Here is a 26870-nt window from a genome sequence, read left to right as displayed (position 1 = left end):
GCCTCCTGAGCAGCTCTAGGTTAGATCTGTACCCATTTACAGAGCTAGCCTGCGCTCCTGGCAATATAATTTTCACTCAGCTGGTTTTAAAAAGTCTGCTTGCTAATTTAAGTGGATTGTGCGAGCCATTGTTTAAAAAGCCTAATGTATACATACTTTGGCATACTTAACACTGATTGAGTTAGATGCTCGGATAAGCTAATGCAGCCTTTAAATCCTAGTCTAGACATAGCCCTTGTGGCAATATGAGGGCCTCTGTGGATAGCTGGGGTGTGCCTAATGTTTCTGTAAATTAATGGATTTTCTGGCCCAAACCTCTTCGTGGAGGATGTGGAATGGGATACAGCTGGTAATCTATGTCAGCCTAGCTATATGCCTGCTTCTGTTCTTACAGTACATTTCTTCCTCTTTTAGATACTCAGTGTAAAGTCTCCCTCTTCACAAAGGGGACTATTGAGCATAGTAAGTGCTTTTCCCATTAGATTCTATCTCTTGGATCAACTTAGAGCTCTTCACCATCTAGCAAAAGCTCCAATTGGCTTAACTCTGAGAATATAAGAATTTTCCCTCATTTTCTAACTAAATATAAATGTATTTATGTTTATTAAATATGTTTAATTTGAGAGTTTTGTATACTTTACATCTCTTGACTCAATTAGAAGGAGTAGAGCCTAAATGTATGTAGAGTTAGAATCTTTACCCTGCTTGGTTTTTAACTACAGCTTTCTTCATCCTGGTTCCTCCTTTGTATGTGTTAGAGTAGTGTTGGGCAATAAAAATCCAGGTGATTGGTAAATGGCAGCGTGCATTAGGATTTTCTTTATCTCTTTGCTGCCAGCTAGTGGTCATCTTGATTTTTGCAGCCCAGATCTGGTAGCCTCAGCAGAGTTACTTTTGAGTTGGACTGCATCTCACAGGACAAGCACTTATCTTTGAAATGCTTCTGCGTCATTAGGCAGTCAGAATTCATGGTAGAGAATATATGTTAAGCTCCTTAAAGAGAGTAACTAAGATTTCAGAATCAGATTGAATGTTTGTGTTCTGTGTTAGCAAGCTCCCTGGATCTGTCTGATAGTCAATACATTTCTTCAGGCTCTTTATATTTCTGTCTACCCCTTTCACTCTTTTCAAATTGTGTGAATTTGTTTCTTTTATAAACCCAACAATTGGAGCAGTTTACAATGTTAAATGTTAAAACGGATGAGCTAATGTTTTACTTGGTACTAACTTAGATTTGCATCTCAAGTTAGAGGCAGTTCGACATCTGTATTTAAAGGAGGGCTCTTTAGGACAATGTGGACAGATTTATTCATGTACTTCCTTTGTATCATAAAGGGTGTCATGTGATCTGGTCTTTATCACGGTTCTATTGGATAGTTAACATAAGAACAGCCTCCCTAGCAGATGAATGGTATGACTGGACCGTTTGCTGCATAATAGGATTTTTATTTCAGACTCCCTAGCAGCAAGACTACAATACTTTTTTGGTTATTAGCAAAATCATTGTTGCTATCCAAAGGAATAAACTTTGATAAATGAAGAGGAGAAAAAGTTTGCAAGGCTTTTTGTAGGCTAGTATTTATAAGTTCACAGACCCAACTCTATACTTAAAAGTATAAACTGAGGAAAATGTTGGTTAGCCTGCAGGGATGAGCAATCTAATGGCCTCTAGAAGTTTTGGACTTGACTTCTAGTCAGCCCCAGCCAGAATGACCAGTGGCAAAGGACTGTGAGAAGTGTAACACACATAACAAGCCATACCTTGTTACAGTATATTTAAACTTGAATATCAGTCGTCATAGTTAAAGCCATTGTGAGGCAGTGCTGTTCTTCATTTATGCAACAGAGGTCACTGTCTTATGTCAAAAACTGTGATGTGTGAAACCTTGCTTTGTTCATTGAATGCCACTTGAAAGTTGCCTTTTAAAATTGTTCCCGAGGCATAGAAAGTGCCAAGAGAACGCTCCCCCATCTCCCCACATGCACTCACAAATCAAACTGAGTATCAAAACAGAAGCAGCAACAACACAAAATGAGCTTGGCCAGCAGCCACAATTCATGCTATCAGCTTCTCCCAAGCGTCTTGTGAAAAAGTGGGGTCTTGACAGCATGGCAGAAGACTTTAATCTATAGCAGAGTTCCCCAGCGAGGTCCACCAGATGCATTCAACTATTGTTCCCATCACTCCCACCCAGTGCTGGCCAAATTGGCTGAAATTGATGGGTGTTGTTGGAGAAGGCTTGGGCTGCGGGGCCAGCTGGGATGCAGCTGCAATAGAAACATGTGGAGCTGTGCCTCTACTTGCTGTTCTTCAGATGGTGGGGAAATGCAGAGAAAGGCCTCTTGGTATTAATTCAAACCTGGAGAGAGCCCATTGTTAAGCAGAATAATTTATTTGCATTAACTGTCTTAACTGATTTTGTCTGTAGCTAAACATAAATTACAGTATGTTCTTTATGAAAATGGAATATTATGTAGAAGAAACACTTCAAACCCCAGCTCAGAATGAGTTTCTAATGCCTGCAATATGTAACACAGATATAGTCTGTTTCAACATATCTGCAGTTAGCCACAGGCCACTGGCACATTTTTATAAGAAATCAGGAAGGAAGAGTAAGGCATTTAAAATATCTTACTGATTTTTTTCCAATGCTTAAGGAGGACTATTTGGCTGTTTATTTTTCTTTGTGTATTATATTCTATTTCATTTTAATATTCTTTCAAGTTTCTGAATCATCTTTACCCTTGAACAATAGAGAAATGCTTTGGCTGAGTTTTTTTAGTCAGTTTGAGTCAATTAATGATGCAGAAATACTGAAGGCTTTTTCTCATGGTCCACTGAACTCAACATTGCTCGTGCACGTATGTGACTTACTCCCAGCATAGTTAACCTGGACAGGTTCCTCAGTGATCATCAGGTTCCCTGTCCCACCTGGTCTTTTAAAAAGATTTTCACAGATAGCTGACATGTGGCAGTGTGGTGGTACGCATCCTGCTGGGAGGGGGCCAAGTTTGCCTTCTGATAAATGGGATTGTATTGTGACTGGTTATGCGCACTATGGCAGCCATTTTGGGAACATGCAAGTCTTCCATGGGAGCCGTTTTTTGAGTGTGCCCACTGCATGCTCTCAAAATTCAACTTAAATCCTTTTTGAATGACAAAAAGGTATGGTTGAAAACATCACAGACAACATTCAAATTTTAAATCCTCCAAGGCCGAATCACAATTTTATTGAACCTGGAATGATTATATATTATATAGTAATAAGATGTAACAATGTTGTTAATGAAATATTTCAAATGTTGTGAACCTGTATTGTTGCTGGAATAAAATAAAAATATATATTTTAAAAAATTATAAATTCCATAAGTGCCCAAGCCCCCCAAAGCTGCCCACTTCTGACTTAATTGATGGGCTCACACATCATACCATACTATAATGTGGCTTGTTTGTTTTGGGCTTAGCATGATATATTACAATTACAGCTGTCCGTTACAGCTTAGCACTGTATGTGAGTCAGGTCATTAGGGCTTGTTTAACAAACTATTTAAAAATCCTGACTTAGCACTTACTATACGTCATATAAGTATTCATATGTAAATATTTATAAAATATAAAATGAATCATAGTGGCAGAAATTAAACTCGTTAAAATATACCAGCCCTAATATAGTTGCAAGTTGAAGAGCCTTTGGTTGCTCCAGTCAAGTTCTCAAGTGGTTCAGTGAAACAGCTTCAAGAAGATGCTTGCCCACCTTCATTTAGACCTACCATCCTTGTTTTCAGACAGGGGTTCAGGTCAGTCTTCAAGCAGCTTCAATCTTAAAAGGTAAAAAGATGCTGTGACAAGTCAGGAGTAGCTGGAAAAGCATTATTTTGACTGTTCTTTTTATAGTGTAGTTTGAAACCACTTATTTGAAGATTACAATAAAATATTTGTACTTGAAAGGAGAAGAACTTGACTTCAGGAGGAAGACACAAAATGTTTATAAGTTTTGCTAGTATATAATATTTATTTATTAAATTTATATGGCCGTCCATCTCAAGTACAGGGCCCTGGGCAGCTAACAGTTAAAAATGGAATAAAACAATAAGCAGACTTATAATTATAATTATAAATATAAAATAGCAGCTGAGCCACAGCACTAACAATCATCCCCAATCAATACAGCCAAGTAGCAGGCTTGCCCACATCATCAGGGCCCCAGGCTTGATGGCAAAACCAGGTCTTTAAGGCCTTGCAAAAAGGCATCGGGTTCAGTTCAAGTCTGATGATGTTTCAGAGGGTGGGTGCAGGAAGAAAAGGCTCTCTTCCTGAGGCCCACTAGATGGCACTCCCTCACACACAGGACCCAGAATAATACCAATATTACTTTTATTGGTACGGAATTCTGTAATTCTTTTTAATAGACTGTGACCAAAAGATTTTTCTAAGTATAGAGAGAGAGAAAATGGGTGCTGAACATAATAGTCTCTTCTTTATTCTGGGATGCATTATTTTTGGAGTGGGCCATCCAAGGTCCCCCCCTCCCCCTACAGTACTTTGGCTCCCATTCTTATTTGCACCAGCTGAAAATACAAAGAACGCACATATAACATAGTTACATGGCATCGCAGTGAATCATATGAACACCAAGAATTTTTAGGAACTACCCACCATGTCAATTTGCCATGATCATTTCTGTACTGTTTCAAAAGAGCTGTGGGCATTTATAATCACACAAAGACCATTCATGTCCATAGGAAACATTTTAACTCAGCCATTAGAAGGCCTCATGCTGACAAAGAGATTTTTAAAACAATTTTTTGTCATAACAGTTGCATGGCCAGAGAAGCTACAATCCTCTTAGTAACAATGCTGGTAATACATTTACTGTGGTCAAAATAAGCAAAATCATTAGAGATTTTTGTGGATTTTTTTAATACTGTGGTATTTGCTTTGTTATGTTATTAGTCACTTCAGGATACTACCATTAATACAGATTCAGAAAGTTCTGCTTCCGTGAGCAGTTTTCCCATGATCCCAGAGAAAAATGGTGGTTGTTTGAATTGAGTTTGCAATGTTGGTTTGCAGGCAGACTATAGCTTGTGCAAAACACAGTATTGTCAGTTTGGATGTTATTAAGAACTATGGCTCACCACTAAGTGAAATGCAAAAAACAAAAACAAAAAACCCAAATAAGGAGAGGAAGGGGGCATGGTTACCCACTTAATGCCATTCCATGATTTTGTAACCAACAGAATTTCAAACCAAAATTTAATCAGGTTTTCAAATTCTAGTTTACAGGCAAACTATTATTAGTTTAAACTAGCTTGCTGATCATAAGTATGCAAAAGAAGGTGTGGTACAATCCCAAGAAATGTTAACATTATACCAAGCTAGAGTTGATGTTACTTTTAAAAGGCCATTGTCTTTCAGTCTAACTTTCCATAGATTCCTGATTCAGAAAATGAAATCTCAGTTTCATATGCCAAGCAATATATCAGGGTTCCTCAACCGTGGCGACTTGAAGATGTGTGGACTTCAGCTCCCAGAATTCCCCAGCCAGCATGGGGGTTGAAGTCCACACATCTTCAAGTCACCAAGGCTGAGGAACCCTGAAATATATGGATCCCTGTGGCCACAAGGCCTTTTACTCTTTGTTTCACACAACAGCCTAAAAATATTTCCAGAGACATTTGAATTTAGCAATGACATCTATCCAAGATAGAATCCAAATTCTGCCTTTGGGTTTTTTGGGGTGCGGGGTGGGGGGTTAACTATAATTCCTGATCCAGACATGACAGAAAACTAGGGTTAACTGTGACCTCATGGCTTATTCAGTAATTTGCTCCTCCCTTGTTTCTCCCTTTGCATGTACAGAACACAGACTGTGAATGTTATCTCTATACATAGTTGTTAAAATTCTAAAAGTAAAGTTATAGCAACATAACTATAACTTATAAGCCACATGAAGTGTGCGCATCAGTTGGCTTCTTTGTGTGCGCATCAATCATGCAGTCATGATATAAGTCATGGAAGATTGGGTGTGGATTGTAGCAAAGGTAATTCTATGTATGCTGTACTTGGAGAAAGGAGAAAAATAAATTTGAGGATAACTTTTATTTCTACTACATGGGTATCTAGCCTGAGTTCTTTCTATTTGCAAGCTTAACATTTGATAACTCTGTACTCCTCCTCCATATTATGTCTGTTGTGAGGAGTGATACGAAGTTTCCTCCAGAGATCTTCATTCTAAATAATGTTTCTAATATTCCTGTACTGTACTGTACTGTACTGCTAACCTGCAGAAAGTTATTGAGGCTTGAAACATGCCTTTATCTGTTTTAAATACTTTTGCTGTCAGTATATTTATACTCATTATTCATGAGCTTCTCATCCTTTTTTTGTGTAAGAATATTTGACTGCCAGAAAAATAACATGAAATTACATGAGGAGGAATTGTTATTAAATCATCAGCATTATTATTATATATTTTCTTTTATAAAGAATTAAAAGTGCGACAATACACCCTAACTCAGTGTTTCTCGACCTTGGGGACTTTAAGATGCGTGGACTTCAACTTCCAGAATTCCCCAGCCAGCGAAGTCCACGCATCTTAAAGTCCCCAAGGTCGAGAAACACTGCCCTAACTCCTGTTTTAAAAAGTTATGTATCTTAAATGTCTGTTCTGCTATAACTTTACTTTTAGAATTTTAACAACTATGTGTAGAGATAACATTCACAGTCTGTGTTCTGTAGGATTGGACAGTGGTTTTTCATGACTTCATCCCTTTGTTGTCTCACATTTTTTTTTTTTTTTTGGTCTGCGCTCAGTCATTGCTGACCCTGCAGTGACTGCTTGGATGAGTCCTTGCAGTTTTCAAGGCAATTGTTTCGGAAGTGGTTTGCCAGAGCCTCCTTCCTAGGGCAGAGCCCAGCTGGCGAGCGCAGGAGGCGGGGTTTCCGTTGCTTCGCGCCCTTTTCGGGCGCGCGCGGTTTTTCACGCTTACCGGCAGCTGCTCCCGACTCCCGTGCAAGGCGCCGCCAGCATTTTTCCTCCCACCAGAGTGAGAGTCCCCATTTATCTACTCACGTGAGTTTTCGACCTGTTGGGTTGACAGGAACTGGGGAGGAAACAGGAGCTCACCCTGTTTAACGCAAAGGCTGGACTCGAACCGCTGAAGCGTTGACCATTTCTGGCCAGCAACTTTCAGCGTCATTAAGCCGCTGCGCCACCATGTCCCCTTGTCTCACATTACCATGGGACAGTTTCACATCTGCATGGAGAAGATTTCATTGCAAACCAGTTTATATTCTGTGCTACAGTATGAGGCCTAGTTCACATATTGCATTAAATCTTGCTGTCCTGAATAAACTAGAACTTGTTCTGGCCCCACCACCTCATGAACCAGAACCAAACAAACCATATTAGAATTTAGAATAGTATGGGTATCCAGTTTTACAATACACTATGGCAAATACCAGTCTAGCTATAACCAGTGAGTGTAGGTTCCAAGTCTTAGTATTTCATGTTTCAAAATTACATGTAATCACGGATGAACTTGAACTTGATTCTGAAACCCATTTTATTCTTATTACATTTAATCCAAACCTTTTATGTTCAGATCAATTAGACTGAAAATGTACTGAAAATGTGTTAGCAGGCTGGGGCTTTTTTTTTTTTTTATCTGCGCTCAGTCGTTACCGACTCTGCAGTGACTGCTTGGACGAGTCCTTGCAGTTTTCAAGGCAAGGTGTTTCGGAAGTGGTTTGCCAGAGCCTCCTTCCTAGAGCAGAGCCCAGCTGGCGAGTGCAGGAGGCGGGGTTTCCGTTGCTTCGCGCCCTTTTCAGGCGCGCATGGTTTTTCGCGCTTACCAGCAACTGCTCCCGACTCCTTTTTGCAAGGCGCCGCCAGCATTTTTCCTCCCACCAGAGTGAGAGTACCCATTTATCTACTCACGTGAGTTTTCGAACTGTTGGGTTTACAGGAACTGGGGAGGAAACAGGAGCTCACCCTGCTAACGCGAAGGCTGGACTCGAACCGAACTGAATCGAACTGAAAATGTGTTAGCAGGCTGGGGCTTTAGCCACCTGAAAAATAGTATCAGTCATTCCCTTGCTAGAAATCAGAACATTCTTTACATACTGTTGCCAACATGATTTGCGGGATATAGAAATGCAACTATTTTTAAACATTCTTTGGCAAAAATTGTTATCTGAACATAAGATCTTTCTGTTTCCTTGCTTTCATCGATTACTATAATATTCCTCTTATTTGCTTTTGGAAGGGATACATTTTGGATAGCTTGTTAAAACACTGCCACTATCACCTATCCATGCCTATCCATATGGAAAAATCTGGTTGATATCGTGATGTGCTGAATTTATTATCTCAATCCTCTGCCTGCCTATGTCATAATCTTTTGGCTACTTTATTGCTTAATTGATAAACAGAAAAGTCCTTTTCTCTTCCTTTAAATTTCTGCTCTATGGTAATAAATTATGAATCTGAAGTCAAGAAGACGAGAAAGCAAGGATCACCCAATCCTTATACAGGGGAAAGAACTTCTCAGAGCTGTAGAACAGCTGAAAATTAAATTTATGCCTAACCCACGGGAGACAAGAACACAGAAAGCAAGTTATAGGAGTCACCACTTGAAAAGTTTTTTCACGTGTATCCTGTAATTAATCTGCCTTTTTAAAATTAACACCTGGAAGAGAGGCTGCTTAGACAAGCTCACTCTTCCTATTTATTCTTGCAAGATGCAAGGTAACAAATTTCTTGCTCTACCACAATTAGATAATTATTTTTCTCTTTTGTCTTAACAGGTGCCCAATACCTGGTAGATATTTAATCTGCGGTAATCTGTAACCTTCCCTTGCTGATGCCTAAAGTAAACTAAGCAACACTGAGGGGGGAGAGAAGTTGAAGGGCTATAAGGGCTATAAAACTTGCCCAACAAAAGCAACCCTTTTGTGAGTCATTTCATGAAATACCATCCTTGCCACTCTGGGCTCATCATGGTAATGAGAAGAGTAGAACCCTGGTGCTGTAAGTAAGCAACTATTTCAATAAACCTTTATTAGAATATTGATGTCCTGACATCTCCTTGAGTGTTTTCCTTGTTTGATTTCCATCCTGCACATTCTGAATTGGGTGTCGGCACCAAATTACCAGAAACAATATCATACACATTTTTAGAACGATTGAATTTGGTGGATGAAATGAAAACAGATCTTTTTGGAAGTGAAGCAGAGCTGGCTTGATGTGGTTCAGGTGCTGGCCTAGAAACCAGGAGATTGTGACTTCTAGGCTGCCCTTAGGCATGAAAGCTGGCTCAGTGATTTTGCTCAGCCCAACCCACCTCACAGGGTTGTTGTTGGGGAAAACTAGGAAGCAGGAGTATTAGGTATGTTTGCCACCTTGAATTGACACACTCTGTCTCTTTCTATCTTTCTCTCTCAATAAATAAATAAATAGGCTGGATACAAATCTAAATAATAATAATTCTTTAGATCAAAAATGGAACAGTTAAAATTCTTAGTGATCAGTTCACATGAAACAAGAATCATCTAGCTTGAAAATTCTGAAATATAACATGCCACAGATGTTTTCATGTTGAAAGTAAATAAAGATATTCAAGAGGGACCTGTCTATAGGTTCTGTTTTGTAGAAATAATTAACATTTTTTAAATTTTCCTTAAACCATTGGGAAAGCCAATAGCAGTTTAGTCCATAGTTCAGTCTATAGCAGTCTTTATGGAAAAATTTATATGTGAGAGTTATTTACTGCAGCTGGAATATAACCTGGAAATTAAAATTGCTTATGTAAGTTTCTGTTTCTTTCCAGTAAAGAAACCCTGTCCTACTGTGTAAGGTTTTTAAGTTCTACAATGCAGAACCATGCATTTATCTCAGCAAGCAGAATTGCAGGAATGGAATGCAAAGAATATAATGATTGTATTGTTGAAGGCTTTCACAGCCGGCATACGATGGCTGGTGTGGGTCTTCCGGGCTGTGTGGCCGTGGAACAGTTCTCTGTCTGTGTTCCTGCACTCTGAAGATGCCGGTCACAGGTGCTGGCGAAACGTTAGGAAACAAAACTTCAAGACCACGGCCACACAGCCCGGGAGACCCACCCCAGCCAATATAATGATTCTTCCAGATCTTCTTCTGCAAAAAGTTCAAAAGTAAGCTTGTTTGCAGCAAAACAAAAGGGGAATAAACATTTTGTTTCATGGATTCTGATGTGAAATTTTTAGATCCAGAGGTCACAGAACAGTTTATTGTATCATTTGAAACAAAGAAGTGGCAGTCTTTTTTTATATTTAAGATTTTTCACATATTTTAGTGGCAGTTTCTGTACTATCAGTCAAATCTTTATTACAGCCATAGACCAGCATAGTGTATTATATTTTCAGTACTTCTAATCCAGAGGTTCCTGTAACATTAGGTTTTTGTGTTTTTTTAGTTATTCTTTAGTTATTATTGGAAGTTGAAAATCTGCTAGAAGTATTAAAACTTCTTCAAAATTTGTAGCAGAATAAGAAACAAGTGATCTAGAATGGTATTTTTTAATGCTGATGGTTAAATGTTTAGTCATTATCTTACATATATTAATTACTATGGCCATAGGAAGGACCATCCAGATTTTTTTTATGTTGGTGTTTTTAATAACTTTTAGTTTAGTTGTGGATTAAATAATTATGGCTGGCTATTTTAATCAAGTTTTAGATTCTTTGTTAAATTGTAATACTGTTCCAAATGAATTTAGCTTTTTACATGGAAAATGCTACAAGTTTATATGTTGGAGTTAAATTTGGTGAATATATGGAAACTTAATCCATATTTTTCATGGCAAGAATATATATTCTTTAGCTCCACGTGAGACTAGTTGCTGACTTGACTTTTTTGTTTCCATTATGCTTAATTGATTGGATAAATTAATAGAAGTTTTAACTTTTCTTATTGTAATTGAACTTATATCTCCAGTAACTCAGCCAGTTATAAGAGTTATCCTATTTGTTTTCAAAAGCAAGCATCATTATTCAATTATTTATATCATTATTAAAGGGTTATAAAATAGATGAAACAAGATTTGAAAAGATTTTTTAAAAATATACAAATAGCAATTTCCGCCAACAAAAGATGGTTTGTTGAGATATTGATATAATGGTGGTTGAACAGTTCATGTTGCTGATGGGAAAATGTGAATAAAAATCTAAATGAGAAAAGTTAGAAAATTAAGTTGGGGAACTTTAGCACGAACAAGTCACAGTTTGCCTTCTCTGTGGTAGCCCCCACTCTCTGGAACACCAACTCCCCAGAGGTATGTGTAGTTTCTATCCTGTTAATATTCCATGAACAAATAAATGTTGTGTTGATCCAGCAAGGCTCAGCAGATATACTGACTCAGGGCACTGATCATAACTATTGACTTGAGGACTACATTTTATGATATTATAATTGGTTTTGTTCTTGTGTGTTGCCCAGAGTCCTTTGGAACTGGGATGGGTTATAAATAAACAGAGAAGTGGGCTAACATACAGATTATAATATGATGATACTGCCAGCAAAGAAATTTGGAAGCATGGCATAGTTTACTTTTCCACAATTTTACTCTATTCTATTCCAGAAGCAAAGCTCATATAGAGAGAAAAAAGAATTTTCACCATTTTTTCAGCACAAAAATGTGTGGTCAGCACAGGGAAGTCTCTGAAGATTGTGTGTGGCAGAATAATATAATTGTCATGAAACAGAATTGAAGCAAAGTTTCAAATAGCATGATTAGAATACCCAGTGCTGTCTATTACTTAGCACATACTAATCCCTGCTTGCAAGATTTTTTTTCCAAATAAATTTATTGAGAAATATAAATGAAAAGAATGAAAGTCAATACAAACTACATAAAATAAAAACAGAAAAATACAAAGGGGGGGGGAGAGTGTAGAAAAGAAAAAAAGAATTTGCCCCTTCATCCCAGCAGGTAAAAACAGTTTTAATAGCTTATCACCTTGTCTAAATAAAACATAATCTCTCTTCTCCCCATAACTCATCTCTTAAGTAACAAAAAGCAAACTCTAAATGCTTTGTCAATCATTCCTTGTCAGCAAAAGTCCAGTAAGGGCAGCCAGATATAACTTTTTTCCTTTTTTAGCCCTGATCAAACAAACCAATCTTATAAACCTTTCCTGAATTTTTAAAATTATTCTTTAACCCCTTCAAAAAAAAGTCCCAGAGGTAATTTGCTGATCATCTGTGTATCCAAAAAAAAAAAAAAAAATGCTGATCATCTGTGTATCCAAACAAAAATCCTTCAGAACTTTAACAGATTTTGCATGTCCATTAGATAAAGTTTATCCTTTTGCTTGTCACTTCTAAAAAAGTATTTCCAAACCTTAGCAGAGCTTTTTTGTATATCCAGAAGAAAAAAATTATCCAAATCAGTTTCCTGGTTTGATGCCTGTTCATCTCCTTTAGGGGATAAATCATGCATAGGATCCATTTACATTACATTTAAATCCTCCTTCAAATTAATTTCATAAACATCCATTATGACTTCTTTTTGTTTTACAACTTCATTAAAGCATGTTCTGTCCAAGCAGCTTCATTAAAGCATGTTTCTCAAGCAGTTGATCCATTCTATCCAGTATCTTGGCTGAGAGGTATTTAAAAGTTTGCACTAAGGATTTCTGCTCCATTTTCTTTGTCCTGTGGCTCCTGTAATGTCCAACCTTCAAGGTCTTATCATAAAGAAACAAAAGCAATCACCATTTTCTCATGAGAAGATATCTTTTAATAAATTCAAAACTATAATTCCAAATTTCTCTGGCCCCTTAATCCATTATTAACTTTCCAAAATCATATACTAAGGACCCTTTTGCTGCATTAAAAAATCATATATTTTCAAAATGTTTAAGATCAAATTTACACCATCGTCTTTTAAGGAGGCAGAGATTCACTCAATGAATATAGTAAAACCTTGCTGGTCTGAAGGGTCTTAATCTCTCCAATATACAATACATAAAGAATTAATCCAAAAAAGCGATTAAGATATAAGGCTTGGTTGAGCTTCGTGTCCATAAGGCTGCTTTGCGAGTGTGAGCTTGATGTAATCCCAACTCCCAGTCACTCCACTCATAAGCCAATCATAAAACAACAGTTTCCATGGTCTACTCACAAGTAGCAGCTGTCCGGATCCACGTGGATGATCTCATGATCTCTCCTTTGATCCAGAAAGATTACGCTGGCCCGGATCCAACATTCAGCTGCGATTTCCCTTGCAAAAGCTGTCTTACTACCCATGGTGCTCACAGGAAGTCCTCCCTGTTTGCGAGTTTAGAATCTAAAAAAACAAACAAGAAATACAAGAGGTGTGACACTGGAGGGAAAAACTAATTAATTGTAATAGAGAAGTACCAGTATTTGAGTCCAAAGTCTGTTGCTCTACCAAAATGTTTCTGGGTTCAGTATTAATAAACTCCTTTGCCTATTTCTTGGGGAGGAGGAAAGCGGCTTTCTAGGCTTTGAAAGTAAGTAGGTATGCCTTATCTGAGTATTATAAACTTGTTTTAGGCAATGCTTCTGTTTTGTGGTAGTCAAGCACAGAGTTTCCAGTTATTGTTGCATTAACCTAAAAGAAACCATCCCCAACCTGGTGCTTTCCAGTGTAATGCAAGTGCAGATCCAAAAATGTCCAAGAGGCCAGGACGCCACATTGTGGAGGGTTGACTTTAAATTTTTTTGTCTAATATATCACTGAGTATACCTTAACTTGAGGATCTTCAGATGACCTTATTAGTTGAAATGGCTTCTTTGCTTTGCATAGTACTGTACAAGAAAAACAATTTATGTGAGAGTATGTATCCAGAATCCCGAAGTGTCTTCAAAGATGCAACTCCCAAAATAAGATGCCATGCATTTTTTTCAGTTCCTACAATTGGTAACACGGGGGGTTTCTTGTGTATGGGATAAGAGAATGAGTGGTAGAAGATGCAGAACTTGTGCATTTAGATTTAAGAAATAAAGTGTTACATTAACTTTAAAAGGAAATGGAAATAACTGCAGTTATTTAGGCTGGAATGAACATTGGTCTCAAAGTTTGTCTAAAGATCCACAGCAAAAGGGCACAAATTGACATGCTGAAGCCAGCTGCACTGCGTATTATTTTAAATGACAGCATGCTGAAGAGAAGATAATACATTTCTTCTTGCAAATACCATTGCACGTTTTTTTTAATCTGTTGTCCAAATATAACAGTAGGCACCTGTTTGGCTTTCCCCCATCTTCATCAAAGAGCACATTGGCGAACAAGAGCAAGCCGCACTATGCTTTTTAAAGCTACCGTCTGCAGTATCTTTTCCGTAACAGGAGTGCAGCTGTTGAACGTTTCAACATTTAGCACCGTGCATTAAAACAGTAATGTGTTTTAGTCTAGAAATTGTAGAGAAATGATATAAAGCAAAAGGCTCAACAGGTGGTCTGCAGACCAGATAAAGACCATAATGCTATTCTGTCTGCCTCTTCAGCTGATTGGATCCTCCTGTTCTTTTGGCTCGCCACATATCACTATAGTGATCGTTGCCTCCTGTTGTTGCTGCTCTGCCACCCATTTTCAGTGTAGAGTAGAGTAAATATTTGCAATAATGTATAGCTCATAAACATCTCTGCAGGAAAATCACAGGGTAGAGATTTTCCGCTCCCCAGACTGGGACACATGTCTGTCTTACATGCATTTTGACACAATGCTGGATTGGAAGAAAAGGCAATAATTCTTCGACTCCCTTCTCATTTGTTAAAATTATCATGTTGTGTTGGTAGTCCCATCATACATTCCTACTAAATTCATTATTGTTCATGTGTAGATAGCATAGAAAGACAGCTGTATTAGTTTATGGTAGCCAAAAATCCGGAGGAATCTAGAAGCACCTTTTTCGACTAACAAATACCATTAACAGGCATAAGCTTTCAGGAACTGTAAGTCACTTCACCAAATATACGGAGTCCCACAGAGCTTATGCTTTTTAATAAAATTTGTTAGTCGAAAAAGTTGCTATTAGACTCCTCCTGATCATTGTTCATATGTGCAGTTCAGAAATTAAGGAGCCAAACTGAAAGGTGGTTACCATCCTGACAGCCTCTGGCATGTGATCATGGCACTACATGTAGAGTGTTTACTTTCCTTTTTCTGAACAGTAGGCTTGTCTAGCCCAGACTGCTTCCATGCAGACATTTTTTCATCTAGCAGGGTCAGATATAAATGGGCTGTTGTTTAAGAAAATATCCCAGTCCTTTTTGGAGTTTCGGTCTTGCTCGGATATCCTCTGAATTGCAGCGTTTGATGTGCACATGACTCAGAGTCTCAGACAGATTGCTGCCCAGAAATGCACTGATAACATTCTCCCATAGATTCTTGCATAATCTCTGTAGTATGATATGCTTGTGATGGAAATTGGGGGTCTTCTGAATCTTAAACCAGCCAAGTAAACCTAAATATTTTTCTGATATCTCTGTTTGTGGGGGGAAAAATGACTAGAATGCATGTGCAGGTGGGTCTTCCGAGGCTTTTGCTGGGAACATGACAGGGAGCCTGCAGAGGTAAAACACCTCTGGCTTTAGGCTTCCTGTTGCTTTCTTCTCTTCTGGTATACAGCAACATCTTGAGAGTAAGTCATGTACACTTCGTCAGATCACATTCACATGGACAGTTAAACTGGCAAATACATCACTGGATATTTAGAATTTGAGGTGCTACATGCTATGCTTCCTGCATATTTAGAGTAGGCTATATCCTTATGCAAAGTGACAAGCTTGTAACCTGTGAAATACGTCCCTGTGAGCATCAAGCTTTGTATCTAAGTGATAGAGGTATCTCTTGTGCTGACTCATCCAGTCTGTTTTTATTTGTAATGGAATTATAAACTAGAAACCCTGCAGTTTCAGAAGAACTGGAGTAAGGTATACACCGATAAACCTTCTCTAAATGAAAAGTTCATTTTCTTCTCTAAATGAACTTTTTCAGGAAGCTATGTGGACTAAAGATTGTGTTTGAACTGTTCTTGATCGTGTTTTTTGTCTTTTTTTGTCTTATTATTTTTCTTTACGCTTTGATCCTGCTGTGTAAACTGCCTAGTGTCCTTTCTGTGATGGAGGGGGCCTACAAGTTGACCAATAAAAAAATAAATAAATGTATTCTAGAACAAAACCAAGGCAAGGGGAAATGTTACGGACAGAAGCGTGCATTCCAGAATTGTAAAAAGTAAGAGAAATATGATCTGAAATAAGCTTAAGAGGTTCTCTAATTATGACTGGATTATCTTAGCAGCATAATATATCTGCCGTCTTTCTGGTAAGCAGCAGACTAGCCTGAAGATATTTGAATGGCTCCTGTCTTTACTTTTTGGAGATCCTGATCTTATATTGTCAGGCTATGAATTATCCATTCCCATTCTCTCATTATAAAAAGCTCTTAACAATATTTTTGTTAGTGTAGTGTCCGCAAAGATAGAGCTTAAAAAGCCAAATAGTAACTGAAGTGCTAATTTAATACCATTATCAGTAATCAGGTGTAGGCAGCCAAAAATTGCAGTTCTTGCCAATCGGTGATAGGTGCTCAGAATGAAGGACTTCCTAAAATAAATGATAGCTGCTACCAGATACCAGGCTTCACAAAAAGCATCTTCTGAAACAGACCTCAAAAAGGATAATGGAAACAAATTAGATCATATATATCTGTGGTGTTCCTCCATAACAACAATTTCTACTACGTCCCACTTAAAATTTTTAACAAATAGTGTGATTTTCCTGGCAGTCATTTGCTTTTTACTTTGTGAAACAGGTATATCATTTCTGACCCTCATTTTCATATTATTTCAACTTGAGCAAAACGTTTTCATACCTTCAGCTGTTTACACAAACTTGAACCCATGAAGTCTGTAAGGTTTCAACAGATATTTACACTGAATGCTGAAATGCTGCATTTTCATTATTACCTAGCTGAGCCAAGCCTTTGACCTCAGGCCAAAGGATTATATTTCCAGGGTGGAGACACTGGAGGTGGCCCAGCAGAGCCTCCTAGCCCTGTTTGTAAGGCTGAAGAAAATAGCAAGAATTCACCCAGGAATTGTGTCCAGTCTCTGATTAGGGGCACCCACTCCACGATGTCCTCTTTGAGCTTTGATTTTCCTTACACACACACACACACGGACACACACACTTTGGCATCTAGCTACTTAATTCACTCTTACATAATGGATCAGTTCATATCTTAATAATTACATTTAAATTCTGAGCCTTTTTTTAATTTACAAGAGATAAATTCAGCACCAAGATAAAGGGGTTTGGTTCGGGGTTAAATGGATAACATTTTAGAGGCTGAGTGCCCAGCTGGCCTTGGAGTGGTGTTTTATGCACCGTCCTCCTTCTCAAAAATATGACTGGTTAGGACAAAATAAAACTTGGCTTCATTTCATGTACATATGTTTAGTTAGAATTAAACATAGTTGATATGATTGCTCTCTAGTTATATATTTAATCATTCTTTCCTTCTGCCCCATTCAAAATTACAATTTGATACCAATTTTTGAAAGTCTCTTAGGGCTGCCCCCAAAGCAGTTAAATGTTACAGATCTGTAATGGCATGGTGAATTCACTCGCCATGCTATTATAGATGGATCTGTTTATAATTACAGAGAATTCTGTACTGTTTCAATGAGAAACTGATATAGTCCTCAACTTAAGACCACAATTGGGACCAGAACTTCCATCGCTAAGTGATGCAGTCATTAAATGAGTTGCACCTGATTTTACAACCTTTTTGTTGTAATCGTTAAGTGAATCATGTGGCCATTAAAAGAATCCAGCTTCCCCCATTAAGTTTGCTTGTCGGAAGCCCCCTGGGAAGCTCACAAATGGTGATCAGGTGACCCCGGGCTGCTGCAACTGTTGTAAATACATGCCGGTTGCTGAGTGCCCAAATTTTGAACACATGACTGTGGGGATGCTGCACGGTCATAAGTGTGAAGATTGGTTGTAAGTCACTTTTTTCAGCATCATCATAACTTTGAACGGTTGTTAAACGAATGACCGTAAGTCGAGGACTACCTGTAGATGATCGACTGTCAGTTCCATGTATGAATTACTTGCTTCACTGTAACAAACAAGCCCCTCCCTCCTTCTCCCCCCTCTGAGATTTAAGGTAGCAGAAGTATACTTTAAAGAATATAGGTTGTATTCTTTAGAGGCTTGATGTAATGAAAGAAAGATGACAGAAGGAAGTATTCAGCATATTTTTTCATTGTAAAGAAGACAGATTATGTGATGATTGTTATTGTTACTTATGTGATGGGTAAATCTACTTCTTGGCTTGTATGGTGAATTAATAGGCATGGATAAACCTAAGGAAGGCAGAGGATTTCCTTACACCAGACATTTGCTTGGCCTAGAATTAATATTCTGAACTCTTTTCAACCTCTCACTTGTTTATATATTCATGGGCAAATCAGAGATTGAACGAAGGCAGTTCCTCCATCCTTAATGCATCTTTATTTATTTACTGTGTGAATTACTAGATGAGTAGTGGCCAAGTTGTCTGTAGAGGGTGGGAATTAGAATTCTGCATTCTAGAGAGCTAGAGTCCAGTTGTGTTGGGCTATAATTCCCATTGTCAAGGGCCAGTCAGACTGGAAATTATGGACTATAATAGTTCTACTGATCTGGAGGGATGGGGAGAGCTGCTGTAGGACAGGCTGTGCTGTGCTGTGCTGTGCTGTGCTGTGCTGTGCTGTGCTGTGCTGTGCTGTGCTGTGCTGTCCTACAGCAGCTCTCCCCATCCCTCCAGATGAGGGATGGGGAAGAATGGCAAGCAATTGGCTTCATTCTTAGCTGAAAATATCTTAGCTAAAATAGTCTGTGAGGCTTTTCCTGGTTTCATTATCCTGCAATAAATCAGAGAGCTTTCAGTTAACCATAGTTTCCATTTTGTCTGGATTTGGATAGTATAAATCAAAACAAGCCAGAGTGTTAAACCACATTTTGAAGGAAAGTTTGCTTTTGCAGTTCATTTTAATATGCCACAGACACATGCATAAGGCCAGTTCTTATTTCAGCTTAATTATAAACTGACCTGCCTGGTATGTCTGAATAAGAAGCATGTGTTGAATTTCTTTCTCTTCTGGGTATGTGTTTTTGACGGTGACATAAATAAGTGTCAGAGTCATTTTTCCTTGATGAATCCTCTTGATGCCTTTCTGGAAAATCATGATGATTTGCTGAAGTGCATTCTCTTTCAATGGTTATCCCTGTTGATGCTCCTAAATCAGACTCTAGGATGGATAAATTCTTTGTAGGGGACCTTCTTGTTAGCTGTCTGCACAGTTTTTTGCATAAGGATATCTTCCTACAACAAACACATTTTCAGTTGATGGTTTTTGTTTTTATATTTTATTTATTTGTTAGATGTATATTCTGCCTTCCCATTAAGGGCTTAAAGTGGCAGGAGTAGTGCTCTGACCTCCCATTTTCCCCCACAACAAGCCTGTGAAATAGGTTGAGCTAAGAGGAAATAATTGGCTCCAAATCACCCAGTGAACCTCTGTAATTGGGAATTGAACCTGGGTCTCCCCAGTGCCAGTCTGTTAGTTTAACCACTATACCACACTATCAGTTTTGGTGAACAATTTTGAGCAATGTGCTAGATGTCTTTAGTAATTTAGATGAGATTTATGATCTTTCTATAGAAAAGTATTTCAGGAAATACAATTTTATTTTAAAAAAATGTTTCTTGGGGTAAGAAAAAGAAATGAAAACACTATCCTTGAGAAAAAAATCCATTCTTGGTATTCATTAATTGAGAACAAAAGTTTTGTGATGATCAAGGAACCCAGTGGTGAAAAGAAAACATTTCCAGTCTGCTTAATTTGCAGGAGTGCACGTGGGAAGTTAACTTTCAGCTCTCACACAGAAAAGCTCTCCTGGAAATGGATGGTCAGCTCTGTGCTATGTAAAAGTATTTATATTTTAAAATGCTTGGGCAGCTCAGTAACTAACGGAAAGGTTAGAAATGAATGGAAGGAAAGTCAAAGATTTAATAATATATACTTTTATTTTTAATGAATATCCTTGGCTCTTGTGCTTCAAGTGATCCATAGTACTAAGACCTTTAATAGAGCATTGGAGGAGATGGGGGTTTTCCCTAAGACTTTAAACAAAAAATAAGATATACTTTTCCTCAATTCTGGTGTCCCAGTTTGAACCTCTCGAGGTTATTTTACAATCAAATCGAAGTGGGCCTCTTTTACCACTGTCTAGTTGTGTGCCCATAATGATTGTGTGTTGGGCTAGAAATATCTATCAAAGCTTATTTTTGTGCAAAGATTACAGACATAGAGCCTGTCGGGCAGTGAATATGCAGAAAGAAAGATGTTTCAAAGCAAGTTCAGAAGGTTGCAGGTCCCATTCTCAAGCTAACAGATTCCTGTCCATCGGTTTTGAATGTTTATTTCCAAACTAAGATTTGGAAGTTGTTGGAAAGGCAGACTTAGTTTAACAAGTGTAAACTAAGCTTAGCTTAATAAGATTTTTGTTTTGCTTCTTTTCCTTTGTGAGAAAAAGGAATGGCTCAGATTGCCCATTTAAAAAGGATAACATTATATATGTAAATCCACACACTCTGATGATGGGCTGGAGCACAAGCCAAGGTTTGGGGAAGCCCCAGGCTGGGTTCTATGACTGGCTCAGCGCGTCTAACCTAAGACGGCTTCTCAATTAGCATAAGGCTGGTTTGTTGCTTTCTTTCCTGCCCTTCAATAGCTATTCACCATTTTCGGAGAGGAGGAGCAACAGCAACAGCAGCAGCAGCAGCAGCAGTAGCAGGGGCAAAGCGAGCAGGCGATCCACGCCGGATTTTCGGGGAGGAAAACGTTTGGGATTAATCTTGCAGTCCGAACGCTTTCGGGCTTCGGCTGCTGGCGCGACTGTCGGGCAGCCGTAAGGGCGCGTGCGGCGAAGGGAAGAGGAGAGTAACCTTGCGGGCGAGCGAGAGGGAGGAACGGCTGGCGAGGGATGCTGTCGCTGCTGCAGGAGCGCGGAAGAGATGGGCACCTCGGCCATCTGCAGTGAAGGCGATTGTTGCCGCTGCTGCCGCCCCTGCGTGTAGGTTTAGGCAACTGGAATGCGCGAAGGAGGAATATGCGCGGCCAGGGCGGGAGGAGAGGCGGTGGGTGCCGCGAACGGGAAGAATGGTTGCTGCAGCCATGATTTTTAGGCTGCCTCCTTGATGGTTTGCTTGGATTCTGATAGGTTGACGGAGGGAGGGGGGGAAGCCAGCCTTTGGCCGCTGCCAGCCCTTCGGGCGACTCCTATGGCATTGCAGCTTGGAGGCTTCCTTGCGTTTCTTCTCGCAGCCTTCGGGGTCAGCCCCCCCAGGCCGAGCGCGCTGCCTGATTTGCTCGGGCCTTGGGTGCCCCGACTCACCGCTGGCTGAGCCCTTCCGCGCCGAATCGAGCTATTGTTTTGGAACCGCCGCGCTTCTTCCACGCCGTCGAGGGCTCTGCTCTGCTCTGCTCTTCCCCCGCCGCCGCCGCCTTCAAAGCTGCCCCATTTGCCTTTCCTCCGCATGACTCGGGATGGAAGCTGGCTGGAGTGCCCGTGACGGGGGATGCGTTGTGGGGCGCGCGTAACGCGGGCTCTTTCGCGGTTGGGAGGACAGGCACGGAGGAGCCGCGATGGACGAGGCAGGGACACAAGGTTGCGCGCTGCGCTGCCCGCCCGAGCGCTGCCTGTGAGGAGGCTGAGATAAAGCGAGCCGGGAGGCCTGCCTGGTTCATGCCGCGGCGGCTCGCGCGGGATTAGCTTGCGGGGAGCCTCAACATGAAGAAGACCCGAAGTATCACCTTACGGCGAGCCTGGCCGAGCTCGGATTTCTCTGACCGGGCTTCGGACCGCATGAGGTCCCGCAGCGAGAAGGACTACCGCCTGCACAAACATTTCCCACCAGCGTTCCTCTCCCAAGCATCACGGGGCTACATGACATCAGGTCTGTAACATCAGTGTCTGTGGGGGTGAGTGGGTGTACTGTACACACGTCCATGCAAATCTGCCTGTTTCAAAGGGCTGGTCTGGCGTGTTTGTTTATCTCCCCGGCGCCGTGTTAAGGGTTGTGACTGATTAGCATAGGTTGCAATGAAGGAGGCAATTTCTTTTAAAGCTCGCATCCACCATTTTGTACCTCAGGAAGATTTACATGCAGCAGGCCCTCCTCAATATGGAATTTAAAGCCTCCCAGCTCCCTTAAAATAAAGGGAGAGAGGAGGAAATGCTCAGATCTGCGCTTGGAACGCTGCACCCCTTTGTGAGAGCACAAGCACCATCCCCTCTGCTTGCGCTGAAGAATGATGATCAGACCAGACATTGTCTCTTGATCTACCTAAATGCAGTGATCTCAAAAGGCATTATTTCTGGGTTTCATTTTCCATCTGGAAGTGGCTCTGCCATCGTGGCCTTACTGGGAATGTTGTCTCCAGGATCCATTTGGCTGGGGGTGGGTGGGGAGGGTTGAGGGGGAGTTCTGTTTTGGTGATAAAAATGAGTATATACGTAAACATTCGTGGATAGGAAGGGAAGAGTGTCTGGGGGTGTGTATCATATGTGCGCTTTTCCCTATCTGTTGCTTCAGTGGAAGCTCTTCAGAAATAATGGATACTGCATTAACATGTTTGTGCATGCATAACAGGATCGGAGCACAACAAAATGTGACAGGAGTGCTGCAGAAAGCTGTGTAACAGGGGAGCTCTTGATCTTTCAGTCAAGAATTACAGAAGGAAATACCTTCTTGAAATAAATGCATGTTTGTTTAACTGATGGTTTTTAAATTTCAGACTTTGAAGAGAGTCAGAAAGGAATATTGAGGAGAATCCTACAGGGAAGGTCATATTATCATGGAAATCTTTTTTATTGTTTCAGTTCTTTGTTAGTTTTAGTCTGATCAATCAAGTTTCATTATCACAATATCAAATATTCTTTATTATTGGGAATTAAACTCACTTCAGCATAAAAAAATGAACATTTATTCCTAACTGGAGAGGGTTTCAGCTTTCTCCCTCTGTTCCTCTGGCCCAGTTCTTAAACTAAAGTTAGTGGTTGTAAGTAACTTGCTTGCTTAACTTGTTTTCTTGTGTTAATAATTATGTTTTTCTAGTAAGCACTAGATTCTAAAGGTAAGAATATATTGTTAACAGTCTTTTGTCAACAGCTATAAACATAAAGGAGAAATATTTTATGGGAATCTTGTATGAATGAGTTGTGGTCTACAAGCTTTTCTGTTGCCACACAGGCATGCATTCAGAAAAATGACAAATCTGTTTAAAAAATAAAAGCCAGCCACACTGTTTGGAGTTTGGTTGCTTCAGTCTATTTAATAGTGCCTCTGTGATAAAGTGAGCCATGCGGTATACTCCTTAAATCTGAATGGGGGTTTATTAATGCATTATGTAGAGGTTTTTTTTAAAGAAAAAAAGATCTGGAACATTTTAGTTTGGAGTAATTGGTGTCTAACTGCATTATTAACTGGTTTTTTATCACTGGAATTACCCGATTCCTTAATTTTTCTGCAAATCTGTATTGTTGATAAGCTTATATGTTTGATTCATATTATTTGCTATCAAATCCCTAGGGAAGAGCTTATACCTTTGGAATTATTATAGCAAAACTTGAAGAGGAGTTGTATTACCTAATTTCATCAATACTGAAATTGATATGAACTTGTATGGGGGTGGTAGAGTTACTCGTGTTGTGTCAGGACCTTGTAAAACAGAATGTTCCATCTCCATAGCTTGGCGGCAAAGTCTGCAGAATTAACAGTGCAAAAATATATGGTGTCTGTGGGGGGTGAGAAAGGAGCAGGTGACACATCAACCATGAGTAATACTCTATAATTGTTAAGAGTATATCAGAAGTGATATAAAGCAAACCTAATATGTGACGCTGTAACTGAAAAAGCAATTTTAGCCTCATTGTGAATTTACTTTAAAAAAATGATCTGTCCCCTTTGCCTTATTGGTTTGGGGAGGAATGAGTATAAGTTCTAAACCCTGGCTGTTTTTAAAGGCCTCTTTGTGGCAGGAAGTCTATAGGAAGCCGCCTTGCATAAAATTGACAGAGACTGAATACAAATGTTTTCTTTGTCACTCAAAATGTTTTACAGAAGGGACAGCATTGACTTTTCAAAGTGCCAAATTGTGTTTGTCCTGTTATTGAGCCTAATTGCTATTAATATTGTTGCAGTTGTGTTTCAATAAATATGGAATTGTTGGAGGAAGAAAGAAGTGATAGTTAGGATGTGATTGTTAGGTAGGTCAATAATATTAAAGTATGCAAGCAAATCATTTCTTCTTTTCCCCAATTCTCCAAGTCATTGTATCTTTTTAAGCTGGAGCTTCCCTAGAATGCCTTACAGAGGTAGTGAATATAAAAATCTCTGTTATCTGCTCTGATAAGTTATGAATTTCAAGTAGCATTTTATTTTATTTAACTATAGAGCTGGCAGTGGTCCATTTTAAACTTGGTTTTCCTTTCATTAGTATAGCTATCTGAAATTTTGAGATATGTGAATAACAATAGTTGATACTAACATTTTGATCGCCTTTCAGAGTAAACAATAGAAAGTATTGTTGAAACTAACAGCCCCCAATGGATGAAGAGAAAGGATAAAGTAGTGAAATTTTTGTTATGAAAATGAATGTAGAGATTGTGGCTTTTTGCTGTTAAATAATTTCTTGGCAAATGCTTTCTGTAATCCAAAGGGCTTCTGAACAACCACATTGTAGAGTCTATTCATCTATTTATTTCATGTTGGAAATATAAATTTCCCATAGGAAAACTCACTGGCTTTGCCCTTTCCAAAGAAAGAGTAGAACGATAAACATGTTTGGCTTTTGTATTTTGAGACAAATTTTAAATGGCCTCATTAATTGTATAACTTAAATACACTAGTAGTATGTACATCTTTTTTTTTCTTGTGTTCTTTCTCATATTTATATCAATGTAGTTTTGGGGTTATTGGAAACCTTTATTGTAAAATTGGAATACTAATTTTCATAATGAATAGATAACCTATATGCTTCTTTTGTACTGAACATTTATTTATTTATATTTATATATCAAATTTGCACTGCCCATCTCGTTGAACGACTGGGCAGATTACAAAACAATTAAAATCAATTAAAATTACAAAATTACAATAATAAATAGGAAATAAATAGATCCAAAGATAATTGGCAATCACTCAGGGAGCATCATCGAGGGGCTAGCCACCCAGGATTGGGTGTAAGGTTGTTATTACCCCATGCAAGCTGGCAGAGCCAGGTCTTTAATTCTTTCTGTGGAAGGCCAGTAGGGTAGGGGCCTGCCACACTTCTGGGGGGAGAATGTTCCAAAGGGCAGAGAAGGATCTTCTCCTGGGCCCCACCAGTCGACATTCTCTTGCTGACGGGACCCACAACATGCTCTCTCTGCCTGACCAGGTGGGACGGGTTGATGCAATGCGGGTAAGATGGTCCTTCAGGTAACCTGGATCCATGCCATGTAGGGCTTTAAAGGTGATAAGCCACCCTTTGAATTGGACCTGGAAGCAGACTGGGACCCAATGCAGCTCTCATAGTAAAGGTGTTATAAGTGCTGTTCTTGGGGCACTCAAAATTATATTTTTTTAAAAAGGTCCATTCAGATATTCTGATTTTTTTTCTTTTTAAAATAGTAGCCTAAGTGTTTTGAGGGGAAAAAAGGGTTGTTTATTGAGCTTCTTATGCCAGTTAAAATTTGGAAATGCTGGTGCTCAAATAAAGGAATAAATTAATCCCATGACTGCTTCCTGTTGCCTAAGCTTCCGGACTTTGGGATACTTATCTGGATAATAGGGAAAAGTTTAATCTAGTAAACACTTTACCTTATGTTGAAAATGAAAAGATTGTATCCATTTTATTTTACTTTACAGGCTCCAATGCATGCATGCCCTATGGAACATTCTCCTCCCTGAAGTCAGGTTAGCTCCATCCCCTCTATCATTTTGGAAGTCCCTCAAGACCTGGTTATGGCACCAGGCCTGGGGGTCCCAGGGAACTGGAGATATTCTTAGATGGCTCCACTGTGGTTGATCTTTTTACTCTCTCTGTGTGGTTTGTATATTTTAAATTTTTTATAGAGTTTTTTTCATTTTTAATAATGGCGTTTTATATTTTTATAATGATTGTTTTTTATATATTAGTTGTTTTATTGATTGTTGTACACTGCCCAGAGTCAATTTTGTGAGATGAGCAGCCATATAAATGTGATAAATAAATAAATAAAAATAAAATGGACTCATCTGAGATTATTAGGTTTCAGCATACTGCATATGGCAGAAATTACCTTTACTGTGGAATGCTGTAAGATCCTATCTTTTTTTAAACACTAAATTTATTCCTGCCTAGGAGTAAGATACAAATAGTAGATTAACAGATCTTTAATAGAGGTATGAAAGAATCCTCTGCATAGAAAAAAGATAATATGACAGAGGAAAAGCAAGCACCAAGTTAGAATTATTTCACCAAAATTCCATTTTTGAGTGTGAAAGCAAGAGTAGGGTTACGGTTAGATTGTCAGATGAGAAGTGGGGCACTTAGATATACTCATCACCTCCAAATCATTGTTGGTGATATTTTAATCAGTCTTGTGCTATAAGCCTACCCTATCTCACAGAATCATTATTACAATAGGGAAGGAACATGTATAGTGCGCTAGCTGCTTAGAGGAAGGATGAGGAAAAATAAGTTAATAAAAATGTTATTTAAAAAATGGCATTAGTCGTGTTTGATAGCTTTAAGTATAATTACTAATTCTAGACATCACCTGTCC

The 26870-nt window shown here is 39.0% G+C and overlaps 1 protein-coding gene across 2 annotated transcripts in view; it reads left to right on the top strand.

The window, feature by feature from the left end:
- The window catches only part of STOX2 (storkhead box 2), a 147382-nt gene that overhangs the window by 50084 nt on the left and 70428 nt on the right, over window positions 1-26870 (top strand). Inside the window, exon 1 of one of the 2 annotated variants that reach the window (XM_007422707.4) lies at window positions 20668-22017. The exons of the other annotated variant lie outside the window; for it this stretch is intronic. Coding sequence (XP_007422769.1) covers window positions 21852-22017 — 166 coding nt within the window. The 5' untranslated portion in view covers window positions 20668-21851. Of the gene's footprint in view, window positions 1-20667; window positions 22018-26870 lie in introns of those variants that run through there. 2 annotated transcript variants of the gene reach the window in all.

This window comes from Python bivittatus, unplaced genomic scaffold (genome assembly GCF_059951505.1).
Source record: "Python bivittatus isolate LINGU-HERP-01145 unplaced genomic scaffold, Pbiv_v1 ctg000070_np1212, whole genome shotgun sequence".
NCBI lineage: Eukaryota > Metazoa > Chordata > Lepidosauria > Squamata > Pythonidae > Python > Python bivittatus.
The sequence above is the reverse complement of the archived record's forward strand: the minus strand, read 5'-3'. Positions and strand labels throughout refer to the sequence as shown.